The sequence below is a fragment of the Physella acuta genome, unplaced genomic scaffold (assembly GCF_028476545.2).
Source record: "Physella acuta isolate Inbredline_101_S28 unplaced genomic scaffold, ASM2847654v3 ptg000247l, whole genome shotgun sequence".
Lineage (NCBI taxonomy): Eukaryota > Metazoa > Mollusca > Gastropoda > Physidae > Physella > Physella acuta.
The window spans coordinates 429,336-446,394 of record NW_026731766.1 but is presented as its reverse complement, the minus strand read 5'-3'; the positions used below and the strand labels follow the sequence as shown (position 1 = coordinate 446,394).

Genomic DNA, 17,059 nt, shown 5'->3' with positions numbered 1-17,059 from the left:
CAGCAAAATTATGGCTTACATTTCAGGCATTTGTTGGTCAGTTTTAAAAAGACCTTTATTTTTTTAACATGATATAGAAAAGCAGTGAAACAATGCTCTTAACATTATTTACAAATGATGTAATAACAAAGATATTGTTAGTAATATATATTTATTTATTTACATATAATCTGCATCAACAGTTTATTGCATTACAGTACATTATAAAGATATTTACAAGTTATTCAATCTGAAATACATAACTAAGTATTGTATTAGTGAGTAATAAATCTGGTACTACTGCAAAGACACCAAGGTAATTAAACACAGAAATTACGTTAAATTTGGTCATATGAAGTCAATGCAAAATATATTTGACACTAATTTTTGATGAAACCTTTTTTAATTTTTTTTTCTATAGTTCTATTCATGTTGAAGAGAAATTGGTGAAATAATATTTATTGCTACTAAGGTAGTTGTGAACAGTTAAAGTGCAGACTAATAAAACATTTTTACAGATTAAATGTTAAGTTTTTAGCAAACTAAAATGTGTAAAGAAATTCATCAAAACAAAATTGGTGATGTTACAGACACAGCCTTTTCTGAAATGCCATTTGATACGTTTTAAGATGGTGCTGGGAATTTAAAACAAGTACGATGACAAATTTTGAGATTTTAAAAATAAAAGTTCCTTTTTGGATGTAAATGAACAAGGCAAGTGAAATTCATCTGAATGGTATTATGCAAGTAATGAAAGGCATATAACAATTAACAAGGGTAGGAAACTGATTCTGGAATGGATTCCATTCATATGTCATTACAAGTGTAAAATAAGATCCAGGAGTGATAGCATAAATAAAAATTGGAGAATATCTGGAGTATAATAGTTTCACAATTTTAGCATTTTTTTTTTACAAAATTTCTACCCTGGGTTCAGTTAAGAAACAAAATAATTTTCTCTTAATTATTTTACAGTTTGCAAATGATATACATATCTAGTGATGATTACGGTAGATGAGGATTTAATTATTACTTTTTGATTAGTTTGTAACAAAATACATTAAAACTGATTTCATAAACAAAAAAATTGCTTTTAATCCATAAGTACAAAATCAGCACTTCTTTTTTAAAACAAATTATGCCTCAGCATTGGTTAGGAATTTTATTCAAATTTAGATTATGGTGATTAATTAAAAAAATGTAGTTTAATAAAATATCCATGGTCAGTAGAAAAATAATTATTGGAACACAATGCAGTATTAAACTATTTGAACATATCAGCTGTGTAAAACAAAAATTACCCGCTGAAGTATTTACTTTGATACTTTCATATCTAAAAAATCAAACATTATAAGTTAAGTTATTTAAAAAAATGTTTTACAATATAGTTGGAAAACTTCATTACTACTTTACAAATGGAATACATTATTATTGATGAATTGTGAAGTAGACTAACAAAAGAATGTGCCTAGAACTGAAAACTGGTAGGTAAGGTTAGACTTTAAATTGGCACAGCTATTGAGAGAAAAAGTAAGATGACTTAATTAAATTACAGGACTCATTTCTATGTCTACCTCATCATGGTTCTCAAGTAAACTCTTCTGGTCTGGGGTAGTGACGTTGGTGGGTTTTAGCCAGCTCCACTTGGAATGATTGCTTGTTTGTCGTGGTGTGCGCAGTGGGTTCTCCCAGTCATCACCTCTGTGCATGGATATGTCGTCTGTGTCTTGATCTTGGGAGAACTTTTTGTAGTACTCAGGGGTTAACAAATCTTCTTTTTTAGGTTTACGGAACCTGGGCGTGAATACAGACACATAATATATGGATCTAATACTAAGAAAACTTATAAACAATGATTATTTTTAAATAGTGGATCTCATATTCTTGGACTGTTTAAAACATTTAAAAAAAAAACAGACAAGATAATGCTGAATTTTTTATAAAGATATTTTGTATTAACCATTAATGTCCCATTCATTCTACCAAAACTCCACCCATGACGGCCCAATGTAAGGAGCATAACTCTGTATGATCAAGTGAATAGTTTCACAAAATATTTGTTTTTGTCTAAATGAAATTGAAAATTATGATAAAAACTACTGCTTAATGTTGGGAATAAACCTGGCTTTCCAACAGTATTAAATAGAATATATTATATTCGGTACAAGTACAGTATAAAAATAAAAAATGTCGGAGAAAATTCAAAACAGGTCATTTTCGGTAGTCAACTTTATTTATTTTTGTCTAAACAACTATGCATCGAATTTAACAGTTAAATATCAATTTGGTTATGTTTAAGATATATAATTCATAAAATTCATGCCTAGATACGTATAGAGGCATTATTTTATTTTATTTTTAATATTAAATCTACTAAAAATAGGACAGATGAGTCTAAAATTTCGAGATAGAAAGAAACTATTATTTTTTATCTTTCAAAAGCGCCATTGAAATTAGAAGACCGGAAAAGGATGCTGAAACTATCCGACTTCCTGTTTAGTTAAAAATTAGGATTTGTAGGCCAAATTTTAATGAAACAAATTTAATTTTTCTATGCGTATTGTAAGCGGGCGGCAGCGGGCGTTACGGGACATTAACGGTGTCGGGCGGCAGCGGGCGTTACGGGACATTAATGGTTAAGCAAGCTTTGTAATGGCCTTACGTTTTGAGTAATAATGAGGCAGCAACCACAGAGACAGAAGAAGCGGCCATTGCTGCTGAGGCCATCCAGGGACGTAACTCTAAACCAATGGGCATAAACACACCTGCAGATGTTGTTAATGGTTAGAAGTGATAACTTTTTAAAAAACATAACTAGTCAGCATTAATAACTTCCATGAAAGAATATTCCACTTCCAAAGAACTAACCAAATTTGTTTTTCAAAATAATTACCTGCTGCAATAGGTATTCCCAATAAATTGTAGATACAGGCAGACACAAAGTTGATATGGATTCTCCTCACTGTCATTTTAGATAATTTAATTGCGGAATAGACATCCAACAAGTCATTCTGCAATTCAATAAGATCATTTTCAGTTTATTATGATAGACTAATTTTGAAACTAGAATAACATACAGGTAAATGAAATATGACAAAAACAAAAAAATGAAAGGGCAGCCCATAATAAAATTTCTTGATCCCCACACCCAAACATCATTTAAAAACTACCTCTCTTCTTCTAAAAACATTAATATAAGGGTTCGGCGTGGTTGAGTCGGTAAAGCTCATGGTTGCTAAACAGAAAAGTCTCGAGTTCAAACCCTCGGGCAGATGAGGCTCGTTAGCTGGGGACAGCCACTCTTCTAGGAGAGACAACTCCAAAATTAAACAACTGCTGCCTTGTAGTTTGTTCTTGGTTGGACAAAGGCTATGGAAGCAAATCCAAAAAGAAAAGCAGGCTGAAATCGGAGTCAATGGCCTTAATGGCGCATAACCTGTTGACACATAACGCTTAATTGTGTTGGAGGCGTGGTCGAGTCGGCAAAAAGCTCATGGTTGATAAATTCGAACAAAGTCTCGAGTTCAAACCCACTGGCAGATAAATCTCGATCCCCTTCAACACTAATAATTAAGGAAGAAGAAGAAGAGCTGGTCCTCGCATCCTCCACCAGTTGCGAGAAATCAATGACTATTGATCTCAAAGGTTACAAGAGAAAATGTTCCAGTGTTATGAACTCTTAAGCACGAACAATAATTATCAATGTATGCAAAAGAAATCTGAAATAAGCAGATCAATGATAAAGGAGTATTTCGGTGTAAAATATTTTACCTTTATAAGAACAATATCTGCTGCCTCAACCGCTACATCAGTCCCAGTCCCAATGGCGATTCCAACATCAGCCTGAGCAAGGGCAGGTGAGTCATTGACGCCATCACCGACCATTGCCACTTTGACACCAGAGGACTGGAGGTGCTTAATTTTCTTCACCTTGTGGGATGGGAGGACTTCGGCAAAGACTTTGGTGATGCCAACCTTCAAGAAACACAAAATTAAAGTTTTTTTTACATAATCAATAATTATTATTATACTCTGTTGTTTTGGAGTAAAAAGGGACATACATGATTTTTTGGTATTTCTCTTATGAGTGCACGTATACTGTTTATTATTACATGGGAAATTTTGTATACATATTAAATATTCTAGAATCTGGATAAATTAAGAAAAAAAAATCTATTGACATTGAAAACATTTGTTGATCTGCCTTGCAGGAAAAATGTACTCAAATGTTTTGTAACAAACTTGTCCAAACTATAAAAGACTTAGGATAATGAAGAATTAAATTAATTTGAAAGAAACTGTATTCTGAGATTAAATTAAGGACAAACAAATAATAATGGAATTTAATTTAAATATAGCCTTTTGCCTATAGTTAAAATGAATAAGTGAGAACAGCAATAGAAGTTATGAAATCAACAATAATTGTGTGGCTAGTCACCTGCTTGGCTATTGCCGCTGCAGTTTTCTGGTTATCCCCAGTGAGAAGTATAACCTGTAAACCCATTTTCTTGAGCTCGTGTACAGCCAGATGTGCTTCAGACTTGACTGTATCAGCCACAGCCAGCATGCCCACAATCACACCTTAGATGGCAAACAATAACAATGTGATTATTACAGCGCAAAGTGGGTGCCACCTTTGTAAAAGATTTTGTATTACAGATTTGTACTTAGTTTATAATGCTATGTTTTTGAGATTACATTAGCTGAGAACTGAGACATTTAGTTAGAGATTGCAAAAGATTGACATATTCTAAACAAATGTTTAACAGTTGAAGAATGTGAGTAAAGGTATCTTTCAGACACTAAAGTTCAAATGGCAGAGTTAATCTCATTCTTTAACCTTAGCAAATGTGTTCAGCACTATGCTTTTACTTTCCCAGAATCCAATCCTATACCCTTTATCCTCATGGACAAGAACTAAACATAAGACTTTCTAGTTAAAAATACTGCCCTACCACTCAACCACACCACCTAGCTAGTGGGAGACTGACATATCTAAAAAAAAGGTTTAACAAATACATTATGTATCTGTATCTAACTGAAATTAATAACAGAAACACCATGAGTCTGTATCTAAAACCAATGTGGGCTGACCATCAAAAGCACACAGAACTACCCTGTGTCGTTTATCTATCATCTAAATGAAATGAATGAGTCTGTATCTAAAGCCAATGTGGACTGACCATCAACAGCACACAGAACTGCAGTGTGCCCTTTGTTCTCATGCTCAATCATCACGTCATCCATGGTTTCCTCCACTGTCAGCCCATTCCTACTCATCCACTCACGGTTGCCAATCAGAACATCGTACAACTGAGATGCTTGAGCTGCCATTGGCAAATCTGAGCAAGTTGGCACAAAAAAAATATGTTTAACAATTTCAATTTTCAAAAACTTCTTTCTATTTAAATTGTAACATTATAGTAAATTCACAAAATAAACTAAAATTTTAAAAAATTCAACTTTTTTAAACACAAGTGTGTGTGTAAATATTCCATATTTGTAAATAGTTACAAAGTAACAAAAACAACTTTTATGCAAATTATATTACTTAAAATATATCAAACCTTGTGCATTTTACAGTGTTTATATTATTTGCTGTAAAAAATTATTTGTGCTTCAATAATCAAAAGAACATAAATAGAAAGATGTGAGATCTTCATGAAGTTTGAGTAATTAAGTACATTGAACCTGTGAGAAGCATAGGTAATCTACAAATGTTCTAAATGGATCCTGTTTAAAAATAAATATTTCAACCTGTACCTCTAGTATTTTTTTGACAAAAAAAAAAACAAAAACATTTAAAATAAATTTTTTTAAGAATGAACATTTTTAAGAGACTCACTGAGAATATTGTTGCTCTCGTCCTGGTTATCAAACAACAAATTGTCTATTTTGATCAGCTGACTCCCGTACTTGTTCTTCCTGTTGTTGACCCCCTCCATGTCCAGGCCCAGCAGTAAAGATTCAATGTTGGACACTTTACACTTGATCCCACAGCCAGGGACTGCTGAGAAGTCTGAGGCTTTCCCCAAGTTGTCTGCTGCCAGGGTCTGGAACAAAATTTATTTTGGATAAAATCAAAACAATTTATCTGGCAAGCATTGGAGAAATTTTTTTTTAAACCTTAGTTAGAACTTAAACTATTTATTTTGGCTAGCATTAAAAAGTTATTTACTTTATCTTAAGGACATGAACAATTCATATTTTCAAAATTTTGACATAAAAATGTCTTTTAATTTACGTTAATTTATAGTGAATATTTTCTCAACCCATTAGGTAATGAAGTAGCTCATTTTTAAACCAATTAGTGACACATCAATTGAAGTATATTTATAATATGTAAAAAAAACCACACATTTATTTATTCTAAAACTAATTTCTCCTCTAATTTTCTTATCCCTCTACAAATGATGAACAACAATAGATAACAGCATTTCACTAATTTGGTGAAGACGCACATTGTTATTAAGCAAAATAACACACATTTCATGAATTTGATGAAAGTATTTTTTCTTCGTACCTCTTTAACATACTTGAGGATGGCAGAGGCTATGGGATGCTCACTGCCAGTTTCTGCTGTACCAGCAATAGCAAGAAACTTTATAAAGGAGAATGTTGACTCCTTTACAAACATTGAGACTCTTGCCACTCTTGGTACACCATGGGTTATTGTCCCTGTCTTATCAAAGACTATTACTTTGAGCTGTAAAAAAAATAAACCATGGATTATTGTTCCTTTCTTATCACAGACTTTTAACTTTGAAAGCAGAAAAGAAAAAATAAAGGGTTTTGTCCCCAACTTAAAAAAAAAAAGTAACTTTAACAGTGGAAAGTGCCTTCCCCCTTTTCACATCCCTTTTTTCCTAGAGAGAATGAGGTTTATATTTTAGTAACTGTTAGATAAGCTTCAATTTAATTTTGAAATGTTTTCCTATTTCCAGGGGTTTTCTTCCTTCTTGTATGGCTGTTTGGGTTAGAATTAGGCTTAATATCAGGGTAGGGGCAATAACAAAAAGTAACAAGCATAACTCTGCAGTACCTTGTGGGTGAGCTCTAATGGCTCGCCTCCTTTAATCAAGATGCCATTTGTGGCCCCTACACCAGTTCCCACCATCACAGCCGTAGGGGTGGCTAAACCCAAGGCACACGGACATGCAATACTCAACACTGTGATTGCATACTGGAAAGCTTTCTCTAAGATCAACTCTGTCATTGGAACTGGACCCTTTGGCTGCAGAAAACATTTGTAATCACGTTTTATTAGTATAAAAAACAACAAAGCAAATCAACAAAAGTATAAATGTTTCACTAAAAGTTACATTTTAAATATTTGTTTTCTAGCTTTTTTCCAAGGCAGCAATTTGTTTTTTAATGTGCAAAATATATATCTGAATTTAAAAGCTAATAAGATCTAAAAACAATTAGAAGAAGTTAACAATTTTTAAACAAGAATTAGACATTGCCCCAATACAGCACTTAGTTTCCAAGCATGTTGAATCTACTGCAACTTACATCATAATGTTTGTCCAGCAATGACACATCAGTGTAGCCAATGGCCATCCACACAATAAGGGTCACAAGTGACAAAGCTGTGACCACTGGAACAAAGATACCTGCGATCTTGTCTGCTAAGTTCTGTATGGGGGCCTGAAGAAATAGAAACAATTTAAATTATTTATTTTCAATCCAAAGCTACATAACTAACTTAATAACCAACTTAACAAAAATGTAAAAAAAAAATGCTCATTGTATCTAAACCCTTTTTCTAATATACAGCTAGGAATAAAGTCCACCTTAATATTAAATGCAAGTTAATTGTTATTGCTATTCCATTGCTTTTGTATCTTTAAGTGTACACTAACCTATTAAAGACTTCAAAAATATATTTTTAAATGGTTTGAACACTTCACAGTGTAAAATATCTGCCTGGGAAGTATTATCTCAGCCACATACTGCACAGCTAAAGGAAAGAATAATAATATTTCTAGTGAGATTTGTCTCACCTATAGAACAAACTTACTTTGGATGTCTGCGCCTCCTCCACAAGCTTCACAATCTGACTCAGAGTAGTGTCTGCACCAACATAGGTTGCCTCTATCAAGAGTAAACCATTTTCATTGATGCTCCCACCAATAACAGGTGAACCTGCAGGAAACATACCATGGTTGTAACTAAACTATGTTTACACTCAACATTTATTTTGTTATGACATTCTTATCATTTTTAAAGAAAATATTTTCATACATGAAGCTGGCTGATAGGACTCAATGAAGGCCTAAATTATCAAACAATAATAATCATTATCCAACTAAGAAAACATGGAGAAAAAACTATAAGCTAAAATGTAACTGACAACCTGAAATAATGAAATTTATTTTTCTATTACTATATATAAGGTGCAAGCTATTTGATTTCTTTTTTTTCATTATTCTAAAAATAAAACAACATAGGATTGTGTATTAAAAAAAACAAAACAAAGAAAAGTTACACCACTGTGTTTGGTGCTTTAAAGGGACCTACCAACTGTTTTAGTGACAGGCATGCTCTCCCCTGTAATCAAAGATTCATCACATGACGAATGGCCAAAAATAACCTTGGCATCCACAGGGATTTTACCACCTGGTGTCACCTTGAGGATGTCCCCTCTCTGCACCAGATCTAGGTCAATCACCCTCTCAGACATGATCTGGAAGTCTTTATCTATATCCACAAGGACAGCTTCAGAGGGTTGAAGGGAGATAAGCTTAGCGAGGGCTTCACTTGTTTTACCCTAGTTAACAGAAGAATTGAAGAATGTAAATATTATGTCACATTTCAAAACCTTTTCTTTTAAGAAAAATCAATAAAAAAAAAAAAATTAAAACCATGTTTATGCAGTAAATGAAAATTCATCATTTCCTGTTCATAACCAAGGCACATGAGGCAGATGAATTCATCTGCTTCAGAGACCTTGGCATATGAAGGGGTAGTGTGGTCAGCACTATGCCCAGCAGCCTTTGTTTTCCTAACGTAAGTTAGGTACCCATCAGAGCTGGGTCGACTCAGGGACATTCCACTGATTTAAACCCAGATTCGAACTCGAGACTCAGGTTAGCAGTCTAGCTCTCTAGCGCTAGGCCACGCCGTCCCATACATGAAAATTATATTATATTAATTATAAGATAGTGGGTAGTTATTGCTAGATGCTCTCTGCTTAGAATTTGATTCCAAAGCAAACCATTTTTTTGCCGAAACTAATAGTTGGGACCAGGGAACACTATGTTTACATTAGGATCAGTTAAGTAGACATGTTAAGGATCATCAAGCCTTGAAAGGATAGAAGGTAAATGAATAGGTCAGGGATCATGTTAGGGACTGTTATGCATAGGTTGGAGCAGGTATCAAGATACCTAGGATAGAATAAGGATTGGTGTGCTTGACATCAAGTCTTAGAAAAAATAGGCAGCTTGGCACCCAATTATGTAAAAATACCTTGAAAATGTAAATGACCTTTATGGTTTTCATCATCAAGTTACTTTTATCTAGTTACAGACAAAATAAAAAAATAAAACTAGAATCTAGACTACCTTGGCGATGTGTTCAAGCCATCTGCCTAATGATATGAACACCATGAGCATAGGGGTGGTCTCAAAAAATGTGACAGGGCTGGATTCTTCTCTTAAAATCATGGCAGCCACCACAACAGCTATAGAGTACAGGTAGGAGATGGTGGTTGCCATGACGACCAGCACATCCATGTTGGTGGAGCCATGCTTCATGACCTTGTAGGCTTGGATGTAAAAGTAGCGGCCACCCACAAACTGCTCAGGCACAAATTTACAGAAAACAAAATTGAGCATGCATATGTATATATGTGTGTGTGTAGTTGAGTATATATAAAATTAAATATATAATTAACACACTGTTAATTACACATAGAATTTTAAATACATTCTTTAAAGTTAATTTTATATACTAAATTACTATACACATAGCATTTTAAATACATTCTTTATAGTTAATTTTATATACCAAAATTACTATATCTTCCTTAAAGAATAGAGACACCTTAGAAAAATGCTAAATCTTCACTTTTCAACTCAATGGAAAGAACTACATGGAATTATAATTTTTCTATTTCTATATTGCGATGGCTAGACAACTTAGCTTGCACATAATTTATCAAAGATACAGTAAAAACCAGAGCAATGAATCACATGGGACCCACCTGGACAGGTGTGGCAAGAATAAACATGATGAGGTTGAGTACATCTAAGCCAGGGGTGATCATGATCTGCTGGTAGTGTGCCCCAGACATGCTTGTGTTACTGCTGTTCATGTGTTCCCCGTGGGAGGGCTCAGGCATCCCAAACATGAAGTACATCATGAGGATCATGGAGGGGGCACCAAATATCAGGGACCACAAGAACGATGTTCTCCATCTGTAAAGTTAAAGTAACAATTAATATAGTAAGTTAGGACCATGGAGGGTGCACCAAATATCAGGGACCACAAGAACGATGTTCTCCATCTGTAAAGTTTGTAACAATTAATATAGTAAGTTAGGATCATGGAGGGTGCACCAAATATCAGGGACCACAAGAACGATGTTCTCCATCTGCAAAGTTACACAATTAATATAGTAAGTTAGGATCATGGAGGGTGCACCAAATATCATGGACCACAAGAACGATGTTCTCCATCTGCAAAGTTAAAGTAACAATTAATATAGTAAGTTAGGATCATGGAGGGTGCACCAAATATCATGGACAACAAGAACGATGTTCTCCATCTGCAAAGTTACACAATTAATATAGTAAGTTAGGATCATGGAGGGTGCACCAAAGATCAGGGACCACAAGAACAATGTTCTCAATCTGTAAAGTTAAAGTAACAATTAATATAGAAAGTTGGGATCATGGAGGGTGCACCAAATATCAGGGACCACAAGTCTCCATCTGTAAAGTTAGAAGTAACAATTAATATAGTGTTAGGATCAAGGAGGGGACACCAAATATCAGGGACCACAAGAACAATGTTCTCCATCTGTAAAGTTAAAGTAACAATTAATATAGAAAGTTAGGATCATGGAGGGGGCACCAAATATCAGGGACCACAACAACGATGTTCTCCATCTGCAAAGTTAGAAGTAACAATTAATATAGTAAGTTAGGATCATGGAGGGGGCACCAAATATCAGGGACCACAAGAACGATGTTCTCCATCTGTAAAGTTAAAGTAACAATTAATATAGAAAGTTGGGATCATGGAGGGGGCACCAAATATCAGGGACCACAAGAACGATGTTCTCCATCTGTAAAGTTAAAGTAACAATTAATATAGAAAGTTGGGATCATGGAGGGGGCACCAAATATCAGGGACCACAAGAACGATGTTCTCCATCTGTAAAGTTAAAGTAACAATTAATATAGAAAGTTAGGATCATGGAGGGGGCACCAAATGTCAAGGACCACAAGAATGATGTTCTCCATCTAGAAATTTAAAGGGGACAACAGTTAAGATAATTTAAAATATAATAATTGTAATTATACTAAACTATGTACAGAAATATTTAAATTGAAAAACAGAAAATCAAATTTCAATAAAAATACTGTTGTAGCTCATAGAAACAAACATTCTAACATAGTTACCTTCTGTTAAGATAAACAACTGTTCTGATTACAAAAAAAGACAAACCTTTTTATTTCATCTCTGTGGTCATAACGTGAAGCCCTGTGATCATCATCTGTTCGTAGATGTGCTTCAAAGCCCAATGACTAAGAACAAATATTAAATAAAGTAAATAAAAAATTTTGATAGTAAAAAAGATAAAAATGATAAAAAAAAAAGAGTTTAAAAAATTAATTAAATAAGTATATCTAATAAATAAAGCGAATGACAAAACACATTTAGTGTGTAACATTAAAAAAGTATGCAGCTGGTAAGGGATGAACAACCTTGATGGCTTCAATGATGTCTCTGGGCCCTGTCTGTTCAGTGTCAAAGGTGAACTTGCCCGTGTTTGTGGACAAGGCTACTGAAGCTGAGATGATGCCCCGTTTCTTTTTGATGTCTGACTCAATTCTGTTGACACAGGAGCTGCAGGTCATTCCTGTTATCTGGTACCAAGAGTTATATAATAAGTACACATCACAACACTGGGATACAACCCCTGTTATATGGTACCTAGAGTTATATAATAAGTAAACATCACAACACTGGGATACAACCCTTGTTATTTGGTACCAAGAGTTATATGATAAGTAAACATCACAACACTGTGATACAACCCCTGTTATATGGTACCAAGAATTACAGGGGTAGAAGTAAACATCACAACACTGGGATACAACCCCTGTTATATGGTACCAAGAATTACAAGGGTAGAAGTAAACATCACAACACTGTCTACATAATCTACCTTTTTACGTCAAATAGGGTTTAACATTTTAAATATGGAACACCAATTACAGTGATTGTCATGTGAAAACTAAATTTATTAAGGGCCAAGCCTCAAGAAAAAAGTAATATACATGATTTTGAAAGTGGTTTGGTATTTTAGTGAGGACCAGTGTCACAATATACAGCTCACACTGTATTAAAATTTCATACTTTACTTGATATTAGCATTATTTATTACCGTCAGCTCCACTGTACCGTGTCCAAGTGATTCTCCTTCCGTCACTGAAGCGTTGAAGCCCAAATCTTCAATTTTATTAGCAATTTGACCAGGGAGTACATATGCAGGGTCATAGGTCACTTCAGCCCTTTGGGCCATTAGTGAGACCAGAATTTTCTGTACACCTAAATCAGGGTTAGTCGAGGAAAATATGTTAGACTTTGCTGATAAGTAGTGATGGAAGAATAACTCATTTGCAAATTTTAAGAAGTTAAAAAAATAATAATAATAATAAGCAAGAACAAGATTTATGGAATCAGTTTTATGTCTTATTTAAATTAAATAAATTATAGATTAAGCTAGGTGAAATAAAAGGAAAGCCTTTTTGCAAATTAAGAAGTTTTTTTATAAATAAAACAGGAGTATTTTAAAATGTGTGTCAAATACATTTTTTTTAAAAAACTTGAAAACAAATTCATTTTTGGCTTACCTTCCATTTTTTTGACATTCTTCTCAATAGTAGCTACACATGAAGCGCAAGTCATGCCAGTTACAGTCAAGAAACATTTTTCTAAATCACCATCATTGGCTAACTTGGATTTACTTTGGTCAGATTTTGGAGTCAGCTGAGTCTCGCTGATTGAGCGGGCTATGGTTACTTTCTTGTGAGTTTTTGTAATATCTGGACAAAAGGGTTATTTAGTTTTGTAATAGTCAATAAATATAAACTAATAAGAAGATTAAAAAATTGTAGGCACCTGCCAAAGTGGAAAGGTCATCATAACTGTATACAGTATATAATGAAAAATAACATTTAAATTAAGAAACAATTGTAAAATAGTTGTGCAAATAAAATCTTGTAGAACACATGAGTAAAATACAATTACAAAATTAAATATAGTTGTAAGAGAGTGAAACTACAAAATAAAAACTTATTATTTCACTCTCTGAACTAACTAAATATAGTTTTTTGATGACACACTTATTTATAAACTATTTTATTTTATTTATTTAGCAAATACTGAACGGTTTCGGTTTTCATAGATAAACCATAGCAAACGGAGACATCTAGTTACCAAGATAACCTTAAGAAAGAGGACAGATGATGAATGAATTGACTCTTCTTGATATACAAAAAGGTTTGTGATTGAAAATTAATGTATTTATCATGTAAGGTAGGCAGCTAAGGCAACTACCAAATTAATTTTTTACTGGCTGTGAAAGAATTAAGGGTTAGAACTAATATAACTAATGTCAGTGAATGTACTGAAGGGTTATAATTAAAATAGTTTTAGTGTATGATCCTTATAAATACAGGTAAACTATCTGAATGTTGCCCAACTTACCTGGTAGACTTGCTTCAAAGCCCATGTCATTAATGAGATCACACAGCTGGTCAGGACTCGTTTCATTGGGGAGGTACTCAATGGTTCCCGTCTGCTCCGCCAGAGAAACTCTAATGCTGACGACAGCGGAGTGTTTTCTCATGTTGCCCTCGATTGTGTTCACGCATGAGTTGCAGGTCATTCCGCGAATGTCCAGCACCGTTTTCTTAGGCGACCCAGTGAGGGAGACATTTCTATTTAGATTTTCATCCTCTTGTTCGTGTGCCTCAAACCCCATGTCATCTATCTGACCAGCGATTGTTTTTGGATTTGTTAACTGAGGGTTGTAGGTTACTTTGGCTTCTTTGTTTGAAAGACTAACACTGATGTTTAGAATCCCTGGTTGTGAGGACATTGTCCCCTCAATGTTTTTAACACATGACTGACAAGTCATACCTTCTATTTTTATACAAGCTACGGAACTGGTAGAGTTTGATGGTGAGTGTGTTAGCAGTTTAGCTTCAAATCCCATATCGTTTATAGCATCTTCAACTTCCAGTGGTTTTATTCTTGACTGGTCAATACTGACAGTTGCTTTTTTTTCTTCCAAGGAAACTGTGATGGATTTAATGCCATCTTTTTTAGACACTGTGCTCTCAATGTTGCGGACGCATGACATACATGTCATGCCTTCTACGGATAGATGGATGGTGAGCTCATCCACATCCACTAGGGGTGTGGTTTCCTCGATGCGTTTGACCATGGCTGGGAATCCGTTGGCTGTCGCAGCTTGTGCTAAGGATGGAGGGCTAGTTTTCGTTGGGCTGTAGTGAATGCCAGCTTCCTTTGTTTCAAAGCTCACCTGTTGGGATAGTGGTCAGATTATTAGCATTTGTACTCAGATTTTGTGTAAACTGTAATATTATGTAAAATTATGTCAACATCAAAATATAATTTTAAAAATGAAACAACTGAGAAAATATTAAACTTCTGATTTGAACAGCAATTAAAAAAGTAAAGATAACATATCTTTTTCATTGTTTAATTTAAATTTAAATGTGTTTTTATAATATAAATAATTATTGCTGTCATATATGAGTATAATGAAGTTTTATGTGTACCCATCAAATTTATATTAACATTACTTTAAAATCAATAAAATTAAGAAGGATTGATTTTAATCTTATTATGAAACTAAAGATTTTTATGCTAATTTATATATTTTAAATAACTTAAAAAGAAATGCATTTATTTAAGATTCCATATATGGAAATATACCTTAAACTTCTAGTTATAGCCCAGCATACAACTAAATGACTATGCATTATTTAAATAGCACAGTTAAAGTGTAGTGTATGAACACAGTGACAATAGAAATGAATTCATCCACTTGAAAGCACTTCATTTTTAAAAGCACCACATAATACAAAATTTTCCAATGCAACAATAAAAGAATAAAAGTCACACTTTTATCTAAAAATCAGACAATTGTACCTTTCTGACCAGTGTATATTGTTGTCGGTATTACCTAGATCAGAATCTGGATGAAACAGGACAATGTCAAGTGTGAATAAGGGAGCCCTAGTTTCTTTTTGTGCGCTAATATAAAGGTAAAACTATGTAGGGCACGTTCAGCTCTAATCTATAGAATGTTACATCTTACCTATGTGCTGACAGGAGTGTCATGATCCAGGTCAGTAAATTTGACACACAAGTGTCAGTGTGTATGTATACTTGCAAATGGCCTTGAGTTTGCTCCCTTAGATGGGTGCAAGATGTGGTATGTTCTCTATCTATAGGTTGTATGTCTGTATGCTGTGTTGGGTGTGTTCTGTATGAACTGTATGTTTAGATATGTTGAATGTGTTCTGTATTAGATATATTTGTAAGATGTGTTCTGTATTAGCCATATGTGTTAGCTATCTGTGTTACACATGTTGTCTTGTGTTCTCTATTAGCTGTATGTATGTATGATGTGTAGTGTGTGTTCTTTAAAAACCATATGAATGAAAGATGAGCTAAAAATTTCTGTATCAGCTAAATATATATAATAATCAGGTAGTAGTTTATGATGAGTTATTATCTGAATTAACTATATGTATGTAATATCTGTTGATTATGTTGTACTTTAGCTATATGTGTGTAACATGTGTTATGTCTGAATTAACTATATTTAAGTAATACATGTTGAGTATATTATTTATATGTGTAAGATGTGTTGAATGTGTTCTGTATTAGCTACATGTGTGTAAGATGGGATGAGTATGTTCTCTACAAATAGTTATTTAGTTCATGAGAGCAAGTGTAACAAAATATAAGGCATATCTAAAGCCTTGGGGTACTTTCTTGCTAACTAAAATCAGTGAAATCAAGTTTTGCCCCTTAGGGTTAGAGACATTGGTCAAATAACTTTAAAAAGAATATCAGATTATGACACTTGACAGTAGATTGTAACAACACTTGTGGGATATAAACAGTTTATATGCAACATGAATCAAGTGGATTGACTAGGACATAACAAAAAAAAAATGGGTAATAGTTAATAGATTTAATTAAGTTGTCTTGGCTGTAAACAGAGTTTCTTCCAGGCATCTCTTCGGGGGGCTTTGCCGAAAATTTTTTACCGCCCCCCGAACGAAATGAAATTTATATAATTTATATAGAAAATATATACTTTTAACAGTGTCCGCCCCCCCCAAAGAAAGTTTACCGCCCCCCCCCCCCCCCCCCGAAGATTTCAAGTGCCCCCCGGAGAAAAAAGTCTGGAAGAAACACTGGCTGTAAAGCACCATATACCACCCAAAACACATCTGCAGCACTAGGGATTACCTTCATACTTTTACTTAAGCCCTGATATTAAAACCAGAGAGTTGTCCTTAAATGACATCACACTGTGAGTGAGTGGAGGGGGGGGGGGGGAGGGGGGGGGGGAGAAGAGAGCTATAATCGAATGGAACTCATGGTTTAGTGGTTGGGGGGGGGGGTGGAGAGGTTGCACATATTGGTTGATTTAGGGTGTCTAGATTTAAGTGACCACTGGTGCCTATAATGGGTGGGGGGAAGCCAACATAGGCCTGATGTTTATTTATGGAGACATGGTCCCCCTAGCCACAGTCGGACCACACCACAAGCAAGTTACACATACTTTAATGTA

General features: G+C 34.2%; 1 protein-coding gene across 5 annotated transcripts in view; it reads right to left on the bottom strand.

The window, feature by feature from the left end:
- Positions 1–134: 134 nt before the first annotated feature.
- LOC131938544 (copper-transporting ATPase 1) overlaps positions 135–17,059 on the bottom strand; it is a 31,095-nt gene continuing 14,170 nt past the window's right edge. For 3 of the 5 annotated variants that reach the window (XM_059296614.1, XM_059296615.1, XM_059296616.1), the window contains exons 2-20: positions 13,927–14,767; positions 13,071–13,262; positions 12,602–12,765; positions 11,919–12,080; positions 11,659–11,738; positions 10,190–10,403; positions 9,549–9,782; positions 8,503–8,752; positions 8,003–8,127; positions 7,495–7,629; positions 7,022–7,213; positions 6,503–6,685; positions 5,825–6,032; positions 5,163–5,321; positions 4,418–4,560; positions 3,751–3,954; positions 2,873–2,990; positions 2,642–2,744; positions 135–1,773 (exon numbers count right to left, since the gene is read on the bottom strand). In XM_059296614.1, coding sequence (XP_059152597.1) covers positions 1,524–1,773; positions 2,642–2,744; positions 2,873–2,990; positions 3,751–3,954; positions 4,418–4,560; positions 5,163–5,321; positions 5,825–6,032; positions 6,503–6,685; positions 7,022–7,213; positions 7,495–7,629; positions 8,003–8,127; positions 8,503–8,752; positions 9,549–9,782; positions 10,190–10,403; positions 11,659–11,738; positions 11,919–12,080; positions 12,602–12,765; positions 13,071–13,262; positions 13,927–14,767 — 3,957 coding nt within the window. In that variant the 3' untranslated portion in view covers positions 135–1,523. Of the gene's footprint in view, positions 1,774–2,641; positions 2,745–2,872; positions 2,991–3,750; positions 3,955–4,417; positions 4,561–5,162; positions 5,322–5,824; positions 6,033–6,502; positions 6,686–7,021; positions 7,214–7,494; positions 7,630–8,002; positions 8,128–8,502; positions 8,753–9,548; positions 9,783–10,189; positions 10,404–11,658; positions 11,739–11,918; positions 12,081–12,601; positions 12,766–13,070; positions 13,263–13,926; positions 14,768–15,183; positions 15,303–15,399; positions 15,552–17,059 lie in introns of those variants that run through there. The other 2 variants (XM_059296617.1, XM_059296618.1) reach the window with 2 other exon arrangements.